General features: G+C 39.6%; 1 protein-coding gene across 1 annotated transcript; it reads left to right on the plus strand.

The window, feature by feature from the left end:
* Positions 1 to 1551: 1551 nt before the first annotated feature.
* MOSPD1 (motile sperm domain containing 1) lies at positions 1552 to 23463 on the plus strand. The gene is made up of 6 exons (XM_081223181.1): positions 1552 to 1655; positions 13058 to 13312; positions 13424 to 13499; positions 14977 to 15194; positions 19612 to 19773; positions 21860 to 23463. The coding sequence occupies exons 2-6, from the start codon at positions 13159 to 13161 to the stop codon at positions 21889 to 21891; spliced, it is 642 nt and encodes a 213-aa protein (XP_081079307.1). The 5' UTR covers positions 1552 to 1655; positions 13058 to 13158; the 3' UTR covers positions 21892 to 23463.
* Positions 23464 to 23724: the final 261 nt, after the last annotated feature.

The following is a 23724-nucleotide window of genomic DNA, read 5'->3' on the forward strand; positions in this document are numbered from 1 at the left end:
GATACATCTGCATTTGGAAACTCAGTTATTTTCTATGGCACCGTGAAATCTTTCTACACTGGATTATCATGTGAACTATACCAGTAATATCTTCCACAACCACATATTGTACCACAAACCAGTCTGACTTGCAAGGGAAGTACAAACTTTGGTCCTTTTGCAATGCTCTGCTGACTAACCAGTTTGTGTTTCATGTGGCTGGGTCAAGATGGAGATGTCCCAGTGAAGGGAAGGTGGTGATTATATGAGGTTTTGCCTAGGATTCTTTCTGGGCCTACTTAGGGCTTCAGATGCAGTGAAGTTGAAGGATTTCATTCAATTCATCCAATTGTATGTCTCTTCTGGATCAGGCATTCTGCTGTCAGCTATGGGTGGGTTTTGAGAAATTCTTAGCCTAGGCAGGAGAGAAAGGAAGACATATACATGACTAGTGATTACCTAAGTCAGGAAGAATTGCAAAGCAGAAAAAGTAACATGTGATGGTGGTGCAGGAGTTAATGATTCTCATGGACGATCCTGGAGGGTTTACCGGAGGAAGTGACATTTCTACTGGACCTTGAAAGACAGAAGGGCATTATAAACTGTGGGAATCTGTGAGCAAAGGCATCTGAAGCCTGAGCCCATGGGAGATCTACTGGCAGTCCATTGCTCGGGTGGGACAACTGGGGGAAATTCTTTGGGCCTTATACTTGTGGAGAGGGGACCTGGAGTGGCTGTACCTTACTCTCCTTAATGGACATGATTAAAATTTAATTTTGAAAATTCTCTTTAATGATACTCAAGGGGCCTATGAGCATTACTGACAGTGTGGCCTCCTCTCAAGGGGGAGTATTTTGGGCAGCCAGCGCTGGTTGAGTTGCCCCAGGTCCCACTGTCTTCCATGGATGGCCAGTTGATGGACTCAGGTGTTGGGTTATCAGAAAAGGATTGCAGAGGACCTCATATAAAATGTTAAGGGGTTGTAGATACTGCTGAAACAGTGAAAGGTTTTAAGCAGAAGAGTAGCTTGTCACGTATACATCGTAAATCTATCTGGTTGCTGTCTGGGAGATGGTTTAGACCAAGACAAGAGTGGAAGGAGAGAGTCCAATCAGGAGGCTACTGCAACGGTCCAAGCAAAAAATCATGGGGCCTAAACAGAGCCTGTAGCACTGAGGATGGCGTGGACAAAGAGGGGGTTAATAAGACATCTCAGAGGCAGAATCAACTAGCCTCTGTCCTCATTCTGTGTGTGTGTGTGTGTGTGTGTGTGTGTGTGTGTGTGTGTGTGTGTGTGTGTGTGTGTGTAGGGGAATAGGACGAGGGAGGAGTCAAGGGTCACTGCCTAACAAGTGCAATGAGATGGTCCTCTGTAAGAGTCCCCTTTCTCCTCAAGGAGCGGCAGGAAGGGAGAGGAGGGGCAGGTCAGAGACAGCAGGGAGAAATCCAGAGGCCAGGTGGCCGTAAGGAAGCCCCGCCCCCGGATCCGGCCCCGCCTCCGACTCCACCTCTTCTCCCTCTTCCCACCCACCCCGCAACCGCAGCTCATCCTCCAGGGCGGAGAGAGGTGGCATTTGAGTCCTCCGGTATCCCAGCAGGCAGTGCAGCCTAGAGATGCTGACAAAGGACTGGAGGGAGCAGTCGCAGCTGCTTTCCGAGGAACCGGTGTTGCCGAGGTGAGAGTCCCCCACCGTCCCGTCACCCACTTCCTCCGACTTCGGGAAGACGTGGAAGTTACGTTGCCAAGAGACCCCGCGGAAAGAATGAGCTGTACCTAAACCCCGAGCTTGGCTCTGTGACTGACAGCCGGGCTCCGTGGCGCCGGGACGCGGGTGGGAGGTGGGGGGAAGGCAGCTGGAGTCCTTTCTGCCCCATCTCTGTCAATTGCCCCGCCGCCCGTGGATCTCCGCCCGCGGATCTCCGCCCCCGGATGGGGCTGGCGCGTGTGTGTTTCGCTTTTGCCCGGGCGGAGGCAGCTGGCTCTGGATCCTCCCGGTGCCTGCCCGGCAGAGTTCGGTTGCCCCGGGGATGCGACTCCAGGGACAACTCTTTAGCAGATGTTTCGAGGAGGTCTGGGGGAGGGAGGTCGACTCCCTGTTCGGGATGACACTGTCCTCGTCCTTCCTCCAGTCCAGCCGGTCCCCGCGGCGAGCAATTGGAAGGAAATCGGCGGGGCTGGAGCGAGGCGTCCCGGGATGGCTGGAGGGCAATGAAAGCGGGGTGGAGAGGCTGGGAGTGAGAGCAAACGCCTTCTTGAAATGATTGGCGGGGGATGTAAGGGGTACGTGGCCTGTGTCTTCCCCCTTCCTGGACCTCCGCACGGATCCTGATGGTTGCACCAGCTGCTGGGCTGTAAACAGGCTCACATGACCTGTTTCACATGGAGCCGGCCGGTGTGGGGACGAGGGCTGGAAAGGCTGGGCCCCAGCCTGGTGGAGCTGAAGTCCTAGGATGGACCCTTTGATACTCCCTCCTCAGCCTTCCAGCCCTTCGTCAGTGCTCTGTGGTGTCCCCTCTGGGTAAAGTAACTGACATCTATCCTCTCCGGACTGAAGTAGCATTTCTGCCCCAGTAGAATCGAAAAGACCTCACTTTGGGGAGCGAGAGGGAAAATGTTAAGTGAAAAAGGTCCCGGATTTTTTTTTTTTTTTTTTTTTTTTTTTTTTTTTTTTTTTACCTTTGAGGGAACTAAGAGAAGGACGGAAACCTGAAAAATTGGGTCTTTTGGATCTTGCCTAAAAAGCAGTCCTGTACTTTCGGAATGTATTGTGTTCTTAATGTGAATTCCAGACAAAAAGGGGAAAATCTACTTCAGGCAGGGCGCACATGGGATTTAATATATTCTTGATGGTGAAAATCTTGTCCACTTGTCTCCTCTAAGTGCTGGGAAATCTCTGCCGAGAAAATATCATATACAGAATATTGAATAGGGAGTGGACACCAACTTTTAGATTACACGTATATTTGGTTATAAAGCAGTGGGAAGTTTGGAAAACAGGAAACGGAGCCAAATGTGCCTTTCAAGTTGTTCACGTCTACATGTCCAAACAGGATTCGAGATTAAACTAGATTCTGAAGCATTTCTAGAACTCTCAAAATAAGAGGTTTACTCAAATACTAGGATACTTGAAAATTTGGAATTCCCTTTATTTATAGAATATAATTAAATATAATGGGCAATATTCAGTACAGAGTTACCATGTTATAGGCAAAGATAGAAAATAGAACAAATAGCTTATAACATAATGCATGTTTCTCCCCTTAAATTGTTCATGCACATTTTCTTCCTAAATTTTTTATTTTCAATTTTTTTTTCTCATGGACCTTTTACATATAACTCCAATTTCTGAAAAGCAGAAAACAAGAAACTGCAAGAAAAGCTTCCCATTCCTCTAGCTCAATGAAGTAATTTGTTATTCTTTTTCTGATTGTAAAAAGTTTAAGACGGAAAATAATTTAAAATCTTGTCTGAAACTTAGATTATTAGTGTTCTGAATCTTGTTTTGCCACCTTGTAGCATTCTGGAGAATCTTGCCCTACAATAAATAGATTAAGTGATTTACTCTTTGAGGCCCTCCATTTCCTCATGTGTAATATGAAAGTTTTGTTTTAATCTCCAGAGCCCCTAATAGCTCTCAAATTCCATAAAACGGTGCAGTTTTTGATTGGGCACTATTCTTGGATAAAATAAGCTGGTCAAATAAGGCAAGATGTTGGTATTAACTAAAAGGAACATGCAGTAAGTAACAAGAAGTACCCAGAATCCTAATAGAAATAGGAACTGCATTCTGCAAAATTCTCATTAGGTAAATTAACCATATAGGTTGACCTGTACCTGTCTCTCCTACTCTCAATCAGGGAATTGAAGATTGCCTCCGCTAAACATTAGAAATAACAGTTCCATCTGACTTTCTTGATCTTCAGGGCATAGTGCAAAGTCTGATTCTTTCACTCATTCCAGCTTGTTCCTGAATTAAGTGGGCTATGTGATCAGTGATGAAATTAGAATAAAAAGACAGCTCTAGGGCTTCCCTGGTGGCGCAGTGGTTGAGAGTCCGCCTGCCGATGCAGGGGACGCGGGTTCGTGCCCCGGTCCGGGAGGATCCCACGTGCCGCGTAGCGTCTGGGCCCGTGAGCCATGGCCGCTGAGCCTGTGCTCCACAATGGGAGAGGCCACAGCAGTAAGAGGCCCCGCGTACTGCAAAAAAAAAAAAAAAAAGACAGCTCTAGGGCTTCCCTGGTGGCGCAGTGGTTGCGAGTACGCCTGCCGATTCAGGGGACGCGGGTTCGTGCCCCGGTCCGGGAGGACCCCACGTGCCGCGGAGTGGCTGGGCCCGTGAGCCATAGCCGCTGAGCCTGCGCGTCCGGAGCCTGTGCTCTGTGGCAGGAGAGGCCACGGCAGTGAGAGGCCCGCGTACCGCAAAAAAAAAAAAAAAAAAAAGACAGCTCTAGCAGGGTCTCACCTTGGCAGTACCTTGATTAGATCACCAGAATCAGTATCTGGTTTTCAGCTTTTCAGGGTTCAAAATTACATTTTGCCAGCACATCTAGAAACTATCAGTCAGTCTCAGGGATTGATCCATACTAACCAAACTCACAAGAGATTTCTATGTTAATATGAATACCAGTTTATTAATAAAGGGAGACGTAGAACTGCCAAGCAGACCAGAGATTCATGTACAAGCCAGGGAACCCTTTGGTCTTGACACTGTAGGAACACATAGAAATTGCTCTTGACCTCCCCTTTTTTCTAGGGTCTGTTTGGACCACTTCTTAAAACACTTAGTAGCTGATATAGTTGAGAAAATTATAGCTTGCTTTTATATAAAAAACATTTTGGTTATACATTTGTATGGATATACCCTAGTCACCTGATTGAACTTGAGCCACCTGAAAAACATCTCTGAAATCTGTTTCCTCTCCATTCCTCCTGCCTTAGTGTAGGCCCTCATCTCTCCATGCCACATTCATTCAATATTTATTTATTTTTTACTGTAACTACTTTGGAGTCAGGCCCTGTGCTTGACTGGTCAATGGCAACCGGTTTCCTACTTCAGATCATATCCAGTCAATTCCCTGCTTAAAATCCTTCCGAGGTTTCCCTTGGCCTGCAGCAGTGCTTCTCAAAGCATAGTGTGCATCAGAATCATTTGGAGAGCTTATTAAAACACAGATGGCTGGGCCCCAGCCCCAGAATTTCTGATTCAGTAGGCCTGGGGGCAACCCAAGAATCTGCATTTCTAGCAAGTTTCCAGGTGAAGCTGCTGCTGCTAGTCTGGTACGACATTTTGAGAAACACTGGCATCCAGAATCAAGTCTAAACCTCTCAAACTTGGCTTACAAGATTTTCACCATCTGCCTCCAGCTTACCTTTCCAGGCTTCTCTCTTGCCGCTCCCCCGTACGTGCTATTTTTTAACCATAAGCAATGCCAAAGCTCATTTTAAGAGTCCCTTTCATGCCTCCACACATACTCTTCCTTGGAATTTACCCCCTTCTCCCTCCACTCCTACTGCAAACCCCTATTTAAGGCAGACTGTTACTTTCTTTATGCTCCCAGAGCGTTTTGTATCTATCAGCATTTTAACACTTGTCACATCTTATCCTAATTACTATGTATATCCGTTTTTCCTGCTAGACTCATTTTGGAGGGCTGAGACCATGATTTCATCTTTTCTCCATATTCTTTAGCACAGTGCCTGGTATATAATAAGTGCTCAGTAAATGTTTGTTGAAATAGTTTGTGATTCTATAACTTCTGAGAGTGCTCTATGTAGCAACATATGTATTTCATGTAATGAATTAATATAGATTTTGAAAATTGCACATACATCATGAAATAACTGAAGACATTGGGATAGTATAAAACAAGGGTTGGAAAGAACTAGTTTGAAAGAAATGTTTTAAAAAAGACATTATTGGAGGGCATCCTTATTTCTTTTATTTCTTTATTTATTTATTGGTCGCGCTGCGTGGCATGCGGGATCTTAGTTCCCCAACCAGGTATTAAACCCATGTCCCCTGCCATAGAAGCTCGGAGTCCTAACCACTGGATTGCCAGCGAATTCCCCATCCTTATTTCTTTTAAACCTTAAAAGGTACACTACTTAAGTTTTACATTTTAAATATGTAATAGCCTAGCACTACATATCATTTATAGCAGTCAATCTCATTAGTAAGATATCAACTTATACAAAAACCCCTTGAAATTGTATAAAAACAAAATTGCCTAATATTGAGCAGTGAACCATTTAAAAACATAGCGTGAACATTAGAACATCGCTTGTCAAAGAGCCGATTTTAGGAACAGACCAGCCATTAAAAAGCCTAATAGACGATACTGGAAACTCAGAGATGAGGAGAGCTGACTTTATGAAATGGGAAGGAAAGAGAGGTTTTAATACCAGTGAGAGTAAAGCAAAAGAACATATTGCTCTTCACTATTTACTATTCAGTTGGCCATTGGCAAGGACTGCACCAAGTATGGAGGAAAGAGATAACCCCTGTGCCCAGATAAAAGGGAGCTGGGCCTGAAGGTGGAGCTGGGAACCCTAATCAGTAAACACAAGAACCAGGCACAGGTAGTAAGTAGCTGGTGCACTGTAGCCAAGCAGATGGGTCACTAGTTTCTGGGAGAGGCTGTACTTCAAATCATCCTTAACTGTTTCAAACTTTGAACGACTTTGGTACAAGAATCCCCAAGGATCACTTATTTCATTTTTCTTGCAGGCTCCTCTCCCCCAGATAAGGGTGGGGCGGGGCCGGGGTGGAGGGAAAATGACTATATGGTTTGCAAGGGGTTTCTATGCTCTTTAAGTCTCCAGGTTTTGAATCTTTGGGGATAAAAGATCTCGAAACTCCCCTGTTTATCTCAGAGCCTTATCTTTCCCTTCCTCTGGTCCATCCAAAGTGAGGAAGCCAGAGAAAATGATCACACTTGGGGTATTGATCTCTCTGGACTGATGGTGGAAAGTGTGGGTGAGGATTTCAGTGTGTTGAGGCTTTTTTTTTTTTTTTGGTGGGAGAGTAGTTTGCAGACTGGTCACAAGGTGGTGTGCACACATAAGGTTTTCGCTCAGATTTCATTCATGTTTGCATTTCTGTGCTTTGGGATCAGAGGAAAAGGATGAGGCAGTCTCCTGTACCACCAGCTCGCAGCGGTTCTGTCTCCTTGTAAAGTCAAGTCGGGGGTATGTCAGAACCTCAGATTTCTAAACCCTGCTGGCCCAGTTGGGCACAAGGAGGCAGGGAAGATGGGGAGAGGGAAGTGGGAGGGAGGGAGGAGGGGAGAGGCAGCTGGGAGTGTCGATGCTCTCGTTCTCTTCCTGCAGCCCATGGCAAGCAGCCACCATAGAGTTACTGTTCCTCTAATTGGGATCGGTTGCCTGTCTTTTGTGGATGAAGGGTGTCCAGCTATGGGGAAGGGGAATGTTTCTTGGTGGAGGAGACAGTTATTAGTGGAGGCCTGTAGGTTAACTGCTAAGTTCAGTATCTTCTAAGAGCCTAACACTGAGCTTGAGTCTTTGGATGCAAAAAACAAAACAAACAAAACAAAACAAACAAAAACCCCACAGAAAAACAATATGGCATTATGACTGAAATCTGGGGAGTCACAATTAGTCCACACAAAACAAATGTCAATGTATTCACTCTATCCAGTAAGTACATTAAAAAATAATGCAACAAAATTAGTGAAATGCTTGTAGATCAGAGCAGTAGCAGAAGGCCATAAAGAGGGGACATTTGTACTAGGCTTTGAAGAATGTGTAAAATTTTGGTGTCCAGAGAGGAAGAATAAAATAAACCTTGGTTATTATCGCCCTAATGAATAGTTACTGACAGCCATAGCTCTGCTTTCACAATCAGGAAAAGAAAGTGTGTGCAACTTAGTAAGTGAAATTGTCTCTCAATTTTTTTTCTTGATAAAACTGAAAAGGAAACACATGCATCAAGACTTGAATTTTGGATCATCCTTTGAGAACTCTTCTCTTCTGGAAAAGCAGGGGAATTTCCTAGAGATGAGGGCATGTGTTGCCATCAGCATCAGGGAAGCAGGGTTTTTGAACTGAGACGCAGAGGAGATGATTATTGTATAGGGAAGTGCGAGTCTGGAGACCAGAGTTCTGCCACCAATTTCCTGTGCAACCTTGGGTAAGACCCTTAACCATCCTGGGCCTGTTTTCCTTGTTGGTAAAATAAGAAGGGTTAGGAGCTGACATCCTTTGACTCTGTGTGTGCTTGACTTTTGGAAAGCAACCTTATTAACTGATTCACAGTGAGGTTTTACCGGCTTAGTGTATAATCTCTCCCCAGAATTTTTGCACTCTATCATTTTGCAGTATTGACTAGAGCAAGGCGAAAGTGTTAGTCTCCGGAAAACCATCAATTAAAGGCAGGTATCATGCTCCATCATGTTTGTTGGCAGAGTCTGTAATATTGCACTGGTGACCTAGTGCTAATTTCTCCCTAATCTCCTCTGGTTGGAGTTTGGGAGGCAATTTATATCTTAGCCAAGATAAGTGAGAAATGGGAACACAAATTCGAAAAGAGATAGTAAACTGCTCAAAAATGATTCAGCACTTTTTTAAGATGGTGACTAGGGGACAGACAGCCTATTCACAATTCATGGGAAAATATTCAACTCATAAAGAGAAAGCTTCAAAATTCAAAAATAAGAATTTCTACTAAGCCATCATTTAAAACTAGTAAAGTTTCTACTCTGACCTATGCCAACTAACTTCCTGAGGTTCGAAGCAAGAGTTTAGTTAGCACTTGTTCTGTGTGTTTAATTTTGACTCCCCAGCCAGATTTATAAACCATCTCATACTCCTTTGTAAGAAAGTGTTACATTTTCCTAAGTTTTCAAGTCATCTTAAATAAATCTTGGTTCTTCCCATTGTAGTGAGTTTCTGTTGCATATAAAATTATTTTAAATAACTAAAAAATAATTCTATTTAACACATAGTTTAAGGTTTTCAATGTTATTAAAAGATCATAAATGGAAAATGCAATCAACAGATTTTTCACACATTGTTTCCAAATTCCTTCTTATGTTTCAAAACTGGCACCTTTTTGGAACTTCCCTGGCGGTCCAGTGGTTAACACTCTGTGCTTCCACTGCAGGGGGCATGGGTTCAACGCCTGGTCGGGGAACTAACATCCTGCATGCCATGTGGCACAGCCAAAAAAATAAAATAAAAATAAAAGTTAAAAAAAACCTGGGACCCTTTTCAAATTAGCCTCTAGTAGAGTTGTTGTTTGAGTCAACTTTTTTTGTTTGTTTGTTTTGAATTAGGTCTTCATGGGGTTCAGAACTCAAAAGATTTAAAAGGGTATCAAGAGAAAACTCCCCTCTCACCCCTGTCCCCAGCCATTCAGTTTGTCTTTCCAGGGGCAGCCCTGGCTGTCCTTCCAAAGATATTTTACCCATACCCAAGAAAATAGGTTTACATAGTCTTTTATCTTCCTTTTATACACAAATGGTAACATACCCTACTCTCTGCATTGCACCTTGCTTTTCTCACTTAGTACTGCATTTGAAGATCAGTCCATATCCACACCACACAAAGAGCTTCCTCTTCTTGACAGAGAGCTGGTATCCCAACGAATGGCTATATCATACTTTACTTAATGAACCCCCTTTTAATGGCCAGTTGGGCCATTTCCAATCTTTTGCTATTGACAACAGCAACTAGCCCTTACTGCATGCCACGCTTCATTCCATGTGCCTCACAAAAATCATTTTATTAATCCTCAGTGCTGCAAAAAAAAAAAAGCCCTGTCACATAGATTTCACACAAGGGGAATATTTATGCCTGAGAAATTCCTGGAGGTAGAATGTCTAGATCTGAGGGTTAGGTGCATTCAATTTTGGCAGGTATAGTGGTTGTACCAACTTATATTTATATCCCCGCCAGCAATGTAAGAACATGCCTGATGGCTCCTGCCACGTACTATCAAACTTTTTGATTTTTGCCAATCTGACAGGTAAAAACATGTATTTCAAGTATAGCTTTAGTTTGTATTTCTCTTGTGAGTGAGCTTACACATCCTTTTGTGAGTTTAAAAACAATTTGTATGTCCTTTTCTATAAAATATTATAGTGTTTGCTCATTTTTATATTGAGTTGTCTTTTTTAATGATTTGGAGGTCCTCTATATATAGTAGGGTAATTAGACATTGCCTATGGTATGAATTGAAAATGTTTTTTTGGCTTTACTTATAAAATTTTTTGCCATGCAGAAGTTTAAAAGTTTTTGTATAGTTGAAGTTATTAATAGTTTTTGGTTCCTGGTTGTTAGAAAGCCTAAGATTATTAAAAAGATTTTCCATGGTTTCTAGTGCTTTTATGCTTTTGGTGTTTTTTATACATTTAAAGCTTTGATCCATTTGGAATTCACCATAATAAAATTCTGGAATTTTATAAGGAGTGAGGGATAAACTCAATTGTGTTTCTAGATGGATACCTGGTTTTATCAACATTTATTGAGTGAACTATCTTCCATGAATTTGAGATGCCACCTTTTTTTAAAAAAATCTTTTTAAAATTTATTTTTGTCTCCGTTGGGTCTTCGTTGCTGCGTACGGGCTTTCTCTAGTTGTGGTGAGTGGGGGCTACTCGTCGGTGCAGTGTGTGGGCTTCTCATTGCGGTGGCTTCTCTCATTGCGGAGCACGGGCTCTAGGCGCGCAGGCTTCAGTAGTTGTGGCTTGCGGGCTCTAGAGCGCAGGCTCAGTAGTTGTGGCGCATGGGCTTAGCTGCTCCGTGGCATGTGGGATCTTCCCGGACCAGGGATCAAACCCATGTCCCCTGTATTGGTAGGCGGATTTTTAACCACTGCACCACCAGGGAAGCCTGAGATGTCACCTTTTATCATAAGCTAAATTCTCACCCTAACTGAGTTTTAGAATAAGATGTTGAATATTATTTAGTGATGCCAAATTTGGATGTTCTATTCCTGGTAGCCAAGCTTACTAAGAAAGTAATTGTAGAGCTTATCATTTCCTATTGAAAAAAATAACATGCCAAACTTCTGAGAGGACATTATCCAAATAGAAATATGTATGGCTCTTAGGAAAGAAAAGAAATTCATGGCAAATAAAAACTCAGAATTAAAATGATTTAATCAGATGCTTTTTAGAATAACCTTAGTTTTCTTTTATTGAAATGGCCACTTAGTTTGGTATAGTGGAAAGAATACTGGACTAGGAGAGGCCTGCTGGCATTTTTTATCTACCTTGGTCTCTTCCTAATTTAGTAATAACAACAAATACTTAGAACAGCACCTTGCCTATAACAAATGCTAATGGCTTTACATAGATCAGTTCATTCAGTATATGTAATTAATAAAGAATTTGTAATCTGTTGTGAATTAAACAAATGTAAAATATTATTACTAATAAATATGTCTATAGGTGCTTTCAGCTTAGTCATAAAAACCCAAAAAACAAAAAACAACCTAACACTGTGATGGGCTACATGCATGCTATAAAGTATACAAGTAGAAAGTGGAACCTGGGGCAGCCTGTGGCTGATGACCTTACCAAGGTTCTCCCTTACCTTCACATTCCTGTGTCTTCACTTATGCTGATCCCCAGGTCTCAGTGCCCTCCCTCCCTACTTCCCCCAACACAGAAGCTCGTATCCTTCTTTTCTTTAAGGGCCACCCCAAATGTTGTCTCCTGGCCTCTCTTCCAGGTAGAATTATTCACGAAGTCTTCTAATTCCCTAGCGCTTTATATACAATGGTATGCATTATAATAAAGGTAGCTTAAATATTTATTTTGTCTCCTCAATTATACTTGAGTTTCTGGAGGGCAGAGTTTCTGGAGGGCAGGGCCTGTGCATTATTCATTTTTGTATCTCTGTGCAGCTCTTGACATAGTTCCTGGCCTATAATGTTCAGCTGAGAGAAAAGAATAAAAATTTGCATACATGATTATACAGTATCCTATTTGATAAAAGTGGGCAAGGCCTCAATCAGAATCTGAGCCCCGATAGCTGGTAAAAACCAAACAATGGTACAGCAGAAACTAACACAACATTGCAACGCAGTCATACCACAATAATAATAATAATAAAAAACAACCAAACAATGTAATCATTTGTTATATTTCTCTCTGAGTGTATGAGAACCTGAGTGCAAACTATTAAATGGATTTTGGCCTACTGTATTTTATAGGTGTGATCTACAGGGTGAAAATCAGACATTTTCTGTGACTGTATGTTTTAGCTTTCTCATTTTATTTTAAAAAGCCAGACTTAGGGCGCTAGCTAAATAAGAATGTTGTTGATCAAAATTAGATTAGGAGATAAATACAGAAACATTACTTATCAGACAGTCTACAACTCTCTGGAACATATTCAACAACCCCAGAAGGAATCCAAAAAGGTCTCTGAAGTTGGAAAAAAATAGCTCTCATGAAGTCTGTGTACTTGATGTAGGAGGAGGGGAGGCACGGTGCCACTTGCATGCCAAGGCCTGCTTACTGACTTTGAATTTTCATGGAAAACTCCAAGGACTGCTTAGCAAGTTTGGATATGCGTCTTCCTTTCAAGACATTTTTCCTTGTCTTGGGTTTTGGTAGAAAAAAAGATTAAGAGAACTCTTCCACCCATGCTGCCAGAAGGCACTAACTAAAGCATTGTTGAAATAAATGTTAAAAAAGTGAGTCTCGTGTTTTTCCTTTGTAAATCATGGAAGCTTACTTTGTTTTATGTTATTTTTTTTCATCTTTAAGAATTCTGATTGGCTCACATAAAATCAGTTGTGACAAAACTTCTTTTTTTTTTAATCTGAGGTTTTAAATGAGTGACATCCTTTTGATCTCACCTTTTTGAGGGTGATTCATTTTAAGTAGGAAGCCTTCTTTATCATAGGTTGATATCCTGAATGTGAAAGGAGCAAGTGTAAGTTTCTTTGCATAGTTTGGTAGAAGCTGTATAAGTAAGCCAAGCGGAAAAGTCAAAAGGCATGTTTAAATGATTTGGGGACTGTTACAATGCATGCTAACCATGCTAGTCATAGCTAGCTCATGATAACAGGTATCACTCAGCTTGCTTTTTCTCTTCTCTTTCCAGATTGCCAAAATGCTTTGGAGTTTTTAACTGATTTTCAGAAAAGCCCAAAATAGATTTGAGACTGTAAAAACTGAAGCCGCAGCAAGGGGGATTCAGTGCCAATGCATCAACAAAAAAGACAGCCAGAGTTAGTGGAAGGAAATCTTCCTGTCTTTGTGTTTCCCACAGAGCTGATATTTTACGCAGATGACCAGTCAACACATAAGCAAGTGTTGACGCTGTATAATCCCTATGAGTTTGCCTTAAAGTTCAAAGGTGAGTCTCCTAGGTGTATTTTCTGGATTTTAACTACTCCCTACTAATTTTTGACTTGTAGAAACTAATTTTTTAAAAAACACTAATGGCCATTGTGACTTTTTCTTTCAGTTTTGTGTACTACTCCAAATAAGTATGTTGTCGCTGACGCTGCAGGTGCAGTAAAGCCTCAGTGTTGTGTGGATATGTAAGTCACAACCACTTCCTGGTAACATGTTTTCAGTGTGTTAATATTTATGTGCTTAACTTGAAAAAGATCTGTTCTTGAAGCTGCTCCCACATAGGCCTTCATTGTATTTTGAATTTTGGCTGAGAGTTTGTCTCGCAACATACTTTTTAAGAAGTTTCTAAGAACTTATAAACAGGTTGGCCAAATAATAATTCATTATGTTGGAGCTCATGTGTGTGTTAATATTTCCACGAACACTTCCTCATTGTTGTGCTTTTATTCATAGCAGGGAGATTTATGGAGGCAAAGTTCTAACTTATTCCTTTAAATTTCTCTAGCTATAAGAGGGACTTTAGCCCTCTTTGGAACATCTTGCTGTTACAGTGTCATTTGTGGAACTAATAATACTATGCTTTCAGAACAATGGTCATATATATTAATCTGAAATGATTCAGCTAATAAAACTGAAAGTCTATACAAACAGGAAGCGAGTGTATTACTACTCATCTGTAAAAGGTTATCTGAACTCTTCCAGATAACTTCGTCTTAGAGTGTCAGATAAATGATTGTTTGTTCAAGCTGTTCATATTTAATTTTCACTTTAGAACGAGTGGTGACCAGATGGATCCAATGACCAGCCCTTAATTTAAGCTACCAAGTAAACTGTATTTGTTTAAATCTTCCGTTGAGAATGAGAAGCAGAAGTCTTTTCTCTTGCATACATTTTCATCATCTCAGAGCCATAAAATGATGTATCTTTGAGGACGTGTTTTTGCACATTTCTTTTGATTTTCATTCAGTACGTAATAAGCACGGACTATTGCAAAGAAATATAGTCTCTTGCCTAATCAATGTGTTATCTTTGACCCAGTTGTTCTGTGTTCTCTATTAAGAACGAAGTAAAATAAATGGCACTGCAGATAACTTGCATAAAATTTATAGTACTTTATATACTCTTTTCAGAGAAATACAGAAATGCATTGTAAGCCTTCTGTTGCATTGGTCTTACTGTGTTACCTACTTATTTGATTGCTTATTTTTGCCTTCGTACATGGACTTCAATTTTAAGTGTAGGGTGAGGTTTGTTATTTTGTTACTTGAACAATCAATAAGTGGCAATAGGAATTTATGAGACTTTTGTGGGGAAGAAACAATTTCATATATCCTGTTTAGTGAATATTGCTGTACACAGATAGCCAGGAAAAAATGTCATTGCTAAAAGGAATTTTCTTTACCTATCATTCTTTTCTTTACCTATCATTCTTTTACTTTTCTTTACTTATTATTCTTAAGATGACTCTTACTCATCAAATATTTCAGAATTACCCATTTCTTTTTGGGTTATACTATGATTTTTTTTTACAGTATCACTAGCAAATTTCTGTATTTGAGTACTTGGTTATAGTCAGTTAATATGTATAAAATCTCTTGCTGAATTCTGCCTGACAGGCCCCCAGAAACCTAAACAGCATTTGTTCTTTTTTAATGTTTCCAGTGTGATTCGTCATAGAGATGTTCGATCCTGTCACTATGGTGTAATAGACAAATTCCGTCTCCAAGTTTCCGAGCAAAGCCAGAGGAAGGCTTTAGGAAGGAAAGAGGTCGTGGCTACTCTTCTCCCGTCGGCAAAAGAACAACAAAAGGAAGAAGAGGAAAAAAGAATAAAGGAACATTTAACTGAAAGTTTATTTTTTGAGCAGTCGTTTCAACCAGGTAGTCTGGATTGTTTTTAAAGCCCTTTTGAGGTCTTAGACATTTCTTACTTTAAGAGAATCAGGGAGCAAAGAATAATTACTAGAACGATAACCCACCACTCTAAACCTAGTCGACTACTTCAAAAGTGAACGAAGAGATCAGGTACCTAGAATCGAACAAGAGGCCTAGAGCTGGCCTTTCAGCGGAGAGAAGAGCTCCCGCTAGATAGGGTTATAAGGAGAGGGCAGTCGTTGACAGAGCCTTTTCAATCTATAAAACCTGAGACTGCAGGCACTGTGCTTTATAATGCTAGCACAATTTGGCAATTCTATACTTTTGTTTCTGTGACTTTCCTATATCCTTTCTCATTTAATTAATTCGAAGAAGGAGAGAGATTGTGTTTGGCAATAGGCCAAGTTTGGTGTGCTGTTCATATTATTTTGAAAAAAAATCTCATTAAAGTTGAAGTTAATTAAACTAAGTAGATTATAATATCCCCTGTGGGCTATTAATTGAATCCCTCTCCATTCCTCATTTCCTTCCAGCTTAGATATTCAGGAGTGTTATGATATATTCTTTCAACATCGACACGATCCTCATATTCAACTCTTGGACGTCATTCTGCCTCCCTCTGAACTTCTCATTATCTCCCTCCAACCCTATTATAAGGGGAGGAAGATAAAATTTTCCATAGAAAAGCATGGAAACTTTTTGACCGTGATATATGAACGTGATAGCAGCTGTCCTTGAAATTGCAACATTATATATGAGGGATTAAAAACCATCTACTTGTCATTTCATTAATTCATAGATCCATATCAGTTTGTTCATCTTAGAATGTTTATCTCGACAAGACAGGGAGTAATGCCCCTTTGATTTACTGGAGCCAAGTGTCTTCTCATTCCATGCAAGGAGTGCCCAGATTTTCTGGTGATACCAAGATTAGGAATTAGGCAGTAACTAGTAGATTGTTTTCTTCTCAGTGACTATTATTTACCGACAGGACCAGTTTTTCATGTTTCGAAGCTGAAAGAGAATCTCTGTCAAATGTCACTTCGATGTCCAATCAATACTGTGAAGTTGACTTATAAATAGATATGAAATGCAAGATTCCTCTTTTAAAATGCCTCCTGTAGAACAAGAAAGGCCATTTGAGCATTTGGTTTTGGGTGTTAATTTTATAATTTAAAGTAAAGTGGTCGTTGCAGATCATTTTGGTATTTAACAGACTGGTTTAGTGCCGAAGAATAATAAGGGTTAAAAGTTTACTGTTTTATATATATTTTTTTTTTTCTTTTATTTTTAAATTGTTAGAATTCAAGTGAAAATCATCCTAAAATACAAATGTGTATTAATTGAGCATTTTATTATTTTATTTTTATAATGAAACTTTGTCTCTGAAGTACATTAGAGAATTCTTCTAATTGTAAAATTGGAGTAGGTAGATGAGTAGAATAGGTGATATTGGCATAACACATGGTGGTCTCTGTTTTGGGGGAAAAAAAACCACACACACCTCTCTAAGCCATCCTGGTCAGGAAGCTCAAGGAAAGCAGACTCCTGATTTGTCTTGTTCATCAAGTTCATCACTTGTTCAGCACAGTGCCTGGCATACAGTAATTACACAGGAAATATATGCGTGGGCCTCACTAGGAAGGCTGGACTTCTCAGCTGGTAGGGGCAGCTGGGCTGGTTTCCTTTGTCTTACAAGGTTTCCATGGCTGCTGCTGTCTAGAGCAAGGGCGGCAGCACACAGTAGAGCTCCCCGCTCCCTGCAGGTACCGCAAGGTTGTGAGGGTCCCTCTGTGAGTTTAGCTGGAAAAATCGTTGGCGGCTGTATCGTGAAAGATTTGGATTTTAAAATGTGGTAAAAGGCAGTACAAATGAGAAATTTCTTCTCAAGTTATGTATTATATAAAGAGACATATAGTAGTAACAAATTTTAAAAAGTAACCAGTACCTATAATCCCACACACTTAACAGATCTGCTTACGTGTGTTCCATGTTACTTTCTAGACCTCGTCTATGTGCATAAATACAATTATATATATATATATATATATTTATATATATATTCTTTTTTTAACAGAAAAAATATATATATATATTCTTTTTTTTCATTTAACAGAAATTGAAGATAAACCCACAAAGCATACTTTCACAAAATACCAAAGCCCAGGTCATTAAAAAGTTATTTTAAAAAGATTCAGCTGAATCTTAGAGCGTTTGTCTTAATTACGTTATTAATGAACTGCTATGTCTATGCCAGGTTTGAGCCAGTGCTCTCTGGCTTAAGAAAACTACGTTCTTTATTATGGTTTATAATAATAAAGAATTGAAAATGACCTAAAAGTCATTTAGGGGATTGATTAAATTACAAATATTCATAAGATGGAATGTCAAGCAGACATTTACAAGGATTTGATAGAATGGTAGATAGTTATATATGGACATAGAAAGAGGTTCAAATATATTTCCAAGTGAGAGAAAAAAAGTTATAGAACAGTATGTATAATATGGTTTCATTTAAGTAAAAAAATCATTTTACGTGTTTATATGGGCATTTATAAAATCTGAAAGGATCTATACCAAGCTGTTAACAGTGTTATCTCTAAGAGGATGGGATTACAGAGGAACCTTTATGTTTTCTATATCTCTAAAATTTTTACAACCCTGTAGTATCAGAAAAACTTTCCACTTTGAAAAATGTCAAGCATTTATGTGAATGTTTTTGGAATTTCTCTAAATAGTAAAAATTCCTTGAAATAATCTTTACTGTGGGTTTGCATTGAACAGTGTAGTTGTCATAAATATTTTCCTTGAAAACTTACCTTTGCAACAAATATAAATATAAAAGTACTACATTCATTAGCAAGAGACAGACTTGTTTTTAGGCATTTATGCTATTGTTTCATCTCAAGCAATAATCACTATAAAATTTGAATTTGTTTTCACCTATCTGTCTTTGGTGAGGCTCAATTAAACTTCACACAACAGCTATGGTATTAATAATTTAGAAAAGCTGCATCTAATAATAAAATGAACAGCATTATTTCATTAATAAAACACAAAGATTGTGTTGCTGTTGGCTATTCCTTTTAATGAAAGGAAGAGTAGTGGGAAAAGCCATAAGACAGAAAATGCTGGTGGGTTTCTTAAAAATATGGGTATGAATATTGTACACATACAACCAGAACTGAAGAATAGCAGGCCAATAATAATTTTTTAAGAAGATGTTGGGGGTAGGAGTTTATTAATTAATTTATTTATTTTTGCTGTGTTGGGTCTTCGTTTCTGTGCGAGGGCTTTCTCTAGTGGTGGCAAGCGGGGGCCACTCTTCATCGCGGTGCGCTGGCCTCTCACTATTGCGGCCTCTCTTGTTGCAGAGCACAGGCTCCAGACTTGCAGGCTCAGTAGTTGTGGCTCACGGGCCCAGCTGCTCCACGCCATGTAGGATCCTCCCAGACCAGGGCTCGAACCCGTGTCCCCTGCATTAGCAGGCAGATTCTCAACCACTGCGCCACCAAGGAAGCCCCAATAATAAATATTTTTAAATTTTATTTTATTGCGGTAAGAATACATGATATCTACTCTTTTAACAAATGTTCGTGTACAATATAGTATTGGTAACTATAGGCACAGTGCTGTTCTCTAGAACTTATTCATCTTGTATAATTGAGATTTTTATGCCCATTGATTAGCAACCCAGCCCCTGGCAACCACCATCTGTGCTCTGATTCTATGACTTTGACTATTTTAGATTCCTCATATAAACGGAATCATGCAGTATTTGTCCTTCTGTGACGGATTTATTTCATTTAGCGTAATATTTGCCTGACATTGTTTCTGCTGCTTTCTTACTTCTATGCTATAAATGGGGGTAGAGTGGAGGGCAAGAATTTTCATAGGCAGCTTTAATAACATTAAAGTAGAACCTTTTTGCCACCTTAACACTTGCAAAAATGATAGCAGGATGCTGCAGGTATTAGGACCAAACCTGCCTTGAGACCTACCAAAGATACTCCCAGAAGGTAGTGGAGCTCTACTGCAGTGGGCTCCAAAATGGAGTACACACAAGCAGTGCACTGGGGGTACGGGAAGAAAATGCCAGAACTTCAATTTCTATCTATTTTTAGCCCATTCTCTGCACAGATAATACATGCTTGAACACTTTCTTCGAATTCCGGTGGGGTAGTGGGGAAAGGATGATGACCACTGTTCTCTTCAGTAGGAACTCACTACCTCACATTCCATCCTATAATGGGCTTCCAGATAAGTCCAACAGATAAGGCCCCACAAAATGGGAATGATGGGGAAAGAATCAGAGAAGTTAGACAAAACCAGAATCCTGGTGAGTGGTGGCCAGTCTGTGTGAATGAACTTTTGTCTTAAGTTGTTTTTAGAAGCAAGCTCAGGGATTTTTATCTTTTTACAGAAAACAGAACTGTCTCCTCAGGACCTAGTTTACTAACTGTCTTCCTGGGAGTGGTGTGTATTGCAGCTCTGATGCTTCCCACGCTGGGGGATGTGGAATCGCAGGTACCTCTCTACCTCCACTTAAGTGTCAATCAAAAATTAGTGGCTGCTTATATCTTAGGTAAGTGTTTTAAAGGTGCATTGGGGCGCATGTGTAGGCAATTTGTTTTCTTGAAAAGAATAATACATTGTTCTTTTATTTATTCCATTATTTCTGCAAAAAATCTCTTTCGGACTAAACTGTGTCCTAAATACTTGCAAAATACATTTGTAAAAACATGAGAATGATGGAAACACTCACATTAAACTGCAGTAAGCCAAGGATTCCTAACCTGAATCAAGGCCCAGAATCTTTAAATGGCTTGCCTGAGGTCTATTGATTACAGTTGATTCTCTTTTTGAAAAAGTTATTTAAAATTTTAATACAGTTTTTAAAGATTACTTTCCATTTACAGTTATTACAAAATATTGGCTCTATTCCCTGTGTTGTACAATACATCCTTGAGCCTATCTTACACCCAATAGTTTGTACTTCCCACTGCCCCACCCCCATTCTGTCCCTCCCTGTGTAGGCAGTTGTTATGGCCTGGAGGTGGTAGTGGCGGTCTTTACGTGTGTGTGTGGGATGATGGTGGTGGCTTGATTTTTTTTTTAAAGAAAAACAGATTGCTTCAAAAGCACGTTGAGATAAAGTGCATTTTAAGGTTTAATTGTTGGCTCACATTTAGTTCTTTTCAGCTTGTTTATCTAGTACCTAATACTGTATTTTTCAGTTATTTTCTCTTTGCTGATTTCCAATGGTATAAAACATGCATAAAATGTAAAATGCATAAGTTCCATGATACGGCATTTTTACCTCTAGGAATTGATCCTAGGGAAACATACAAAGCGCATACAGTGATAAAGATGAACAGGGAAGCCTTGTTTAATGTTGTGACCCTTTCTCTTTAAACCAGTTCCCTTGTTTCCTGTTGAATCATTCTTTCAGTCATCCTGGCTTGAAACCTTATAGTTAATTAGTTCAAATGAACAAACATTCATTCAGTACCTACCATGTGTCAAGGATTAGGGTTCTGGTGATGAATGACTCTCCTCATCGTCTCCTCTCTCCTCTTCTGAGGTGCCAACTCTTTTCAGTATTCTCTCTCAGAATTCCTTGGTGTGCTCCCTTTTATAAAATCTCCAAATTGTCTTCTAAGTTGTCTCCGACTTCTGTCTGTGTCCCTCCTATTCCTCCCCTTTACCCCCATTATCTCCCCCCCCACACAAATCATCCATCACATTACTGTCAGGTTGATTTCCATCCTGTGTTGATTTCACCACCACCACTCCCTACTCAACAACCTTCAGTGATTCCCCATAATCCATAGAATGAAGTATAACTCCATAGTTTGGCATTGAAGACTCTCCACACTCTGAGTCCTCTCTGAGTTACTCTTGGCTAGCTGCTTCCCTATGTAAATTCTTGATTAGAGTGTGTTAGGTTATTTATTGATCCCCAAAAAGCTCATCTGGAGCCCCGGTCCTACCTCCATGCCCTTGTTCTTGCCATTCGCTCACCTGAAATGCCTGCCCATCATACTGTTCTATATCTTTCCTGTCCATCTTTTAGGCTTACTTCAGCTTGATCTTTTGGGGAATCTTCTCTGACTGCTCCAGTCCTATGTGATTATTTTCCTTCTCTGTACTTTATCACTCACTTTTTAAAAACCACTCATTTAGGACTGAGGATATTCTTATATTGTTATTTTTTTATGGTTTTATGTATGGAGTCTCTTCAAAAGAAACAAGCTAAGCAGAAATACTATGCTTCTGTCTCTTTGTGGCCCTAGAGCCCTGGGATACAAACAGGCTTGCATTGTTTTTGTTAATGAAATTAGCAGGCTTTAGTGACACTTTAAAATGCCATGTCTGCTATTATTATAGTTGACGTGACTGGATAAAGCGAGAGATATATTTGATGGTTAAAAAATTAGCTACGGCCAGACATTAGTGATTGCATTAAATCTATCCAATGACTGCCTATTGCTGTAAACTGGATTTCTTCTGTATAGTATCAGCTAAATTCAAGTTGATTTTGAGTTCTTGGTAGAGTGCCTGCCTATGTGCTGTGTTTTATTTGCTCACTGAGGTGTAAACAATTATTTATTGAATGGAAGATTTTGTAAAATGCATGTCCTTAACTGTTCTCCAATTTTTTCTTTCAGGTCTTATCACAATGGCTATACTTAGAACATGAGCAAGGAATTCACTTGACTTCTGAAGTAAATTTATCTTGAAAATATGAATGTGGACTGCCTTTTATCTCTATTTCACCCCATTAACATGCTACAAACTATTGATTGATTTACAATCATTGCAAATGTATAATATATATTTTAAATTACTCTATAATTTTATTCAAAGGACTCCAGCACATTATGTTACAGCAAGGAAGCTTCTGAGTGACACTTAGGAAATTTTTTGAAGAAATTCTTTTTATATCTAAGCCGACCGTGCAAAAGACTTTAATTAAGACATTTGTTATTTTCTCATCTTTTTTCTAATTCACTTTGATTGTTGAGGTCATGTATCCTTCAAAGTTAAAGGCCTAAAAGAGCAAACTGACCAGCCTGAAAATGAAATTACATTTATTTCCTAGCTACGAACATCAATGTTACTATATAAATCATGCCTTGTCCTCTATCATTATATACAGTTGCCATGGTGTTTCTAAAATAAGAGTTTTACAGTTAATGTGTAGAAGGTAAAAAAATGAAAAAGCATAAAATACTGAGGAATCATGTTTCTCTTAGGGTCTCACAGAAGACAGGACATATTTAATTCATCTGGTGAACTACAGGATAGGTTGTGGTCCAGCCACCAAGAAGTAGGGTGACCATTCTGTTTGGTCTAAGAATTCTGAAGGAAGGTAGGCATTTGTTTAGTTAGCTGGTACACCTGGCTTTACCTCTGGATAATGCTTTATGTTAATAGGAGGAAAAATCACTTTATCTTTTCTCCCCAGCCCTTTGCCTGACTGTAAGCTACTGGCCCAGATTGGGACTACCAATGCCAGGTGGTTTATGTGGAGATGATTTTTCACCTTTAAACTCTAAGCCAAGTATAAAAAATCCTTAATATCTGTGTCTATTTTTTATCAGTCACTGAGACATTTTTTAAGTTTGTATTTATTATTAAAACAACTTTACCAAAAAAAGTCCCCAAAGCACAACTATGTACATTTCTTTATAGCCTCTTCTGATCTCTAACATATATATGCAGTTTTAACTGTTATTGTTATAGTATCTGATCTTTTGACTTAGGATTTTTATCTGAGAGCACAATGCATTGAGTCTCTTGAAAATCATCTTCCGGATCTTTTTACAGAATGAACTTATGCACTGCTACTGTAGTATTCTCAAGGAATATATGTAAACACGAGATGTATGCCTGAGGTTGGGTTTTGCAGGAAACAGTACTTTGCTTCTAAAGTAAAAGCTTTTTACGTATACTCTTTCATAGAAAATCCTCATCGTTTAACCATTTGGGGAGCATAAATCATTGAATGGATCATGTCTGTAACGTTGTGTAATGACTAAAAAGCACATAAATGTAATCTATTTTGAACTTTGTAAAAAAAAACCCTTGTGTTTGAAGGTTATCCTTTCTCTGTCCAGCTCAAGTTGCGTGTGTGTGTGTGCGCGCGCGTGCATGTGTGTGTGCATGTGCGTGTGCAGGTGCGCGTGCATGTGTGTGTGCATGTGATAACACATTGTAAAGAACAGAAGTTACTTTAAAAAATAAAAGAAAATGGACACCTAAGTTTCACAACGATTGACACATTTTGTTTCGGTATATCTCTGAGGAACTAAAAGTCTCCTGTTTCCTAAAGCTGTCTCCTATTCCTGTGAGTTAAATAAGCAAAAATAAGAAGTGAAATATGTGAGCTAAAATGTCTTAAGTTTTTTAATTTACCGAAGGAGTTAATTTGTTTTACAGTTTTTGAATAGGTAACAGTTACGTGCTTCAAAAATCAAAAACTGTAAAAAGGTATACAGTGAAAAATCTCTCCTCACCACCCCTGTCCACC

The sequence above is a fragment of the Mesoplodon bidens genome, assembly GCF_964165515.1.
Source record: "Mesoplodon bidens genome assembly, chromosome: X".
Taxonomy (NCBI): domain Eukaryota; kingdom Metazoa; phylum Chordata; class Mammalia; order Artiodactyla; family Ziphiidae; genus Mesoplodon; species Mesoplodon bidens.

Coding starts and splice junctions, on each gene's coding strand:
- MOSPD1 (XM_081223181.1), top strand. CDS start 13,159: ATGCATCAACAAAAAAGACAGCCAGAGTTAGTGGAAGGAAATCTTCCT. Junction 13,313..13,423: donor GTTTGCCTTAAAGTTCAAAG/GTGAGTCTCCTA, acceptor TTTTTCTTTCAG/TTTTGTGTACTACTCCAAAT. Junction 13,500..14,976: donor CCTCAGTGTTGTGTGGATAT/GTAAGTCACAAC, acceptor TAATGTTTCCAG/TGTGATTCGTCATAGAGATG.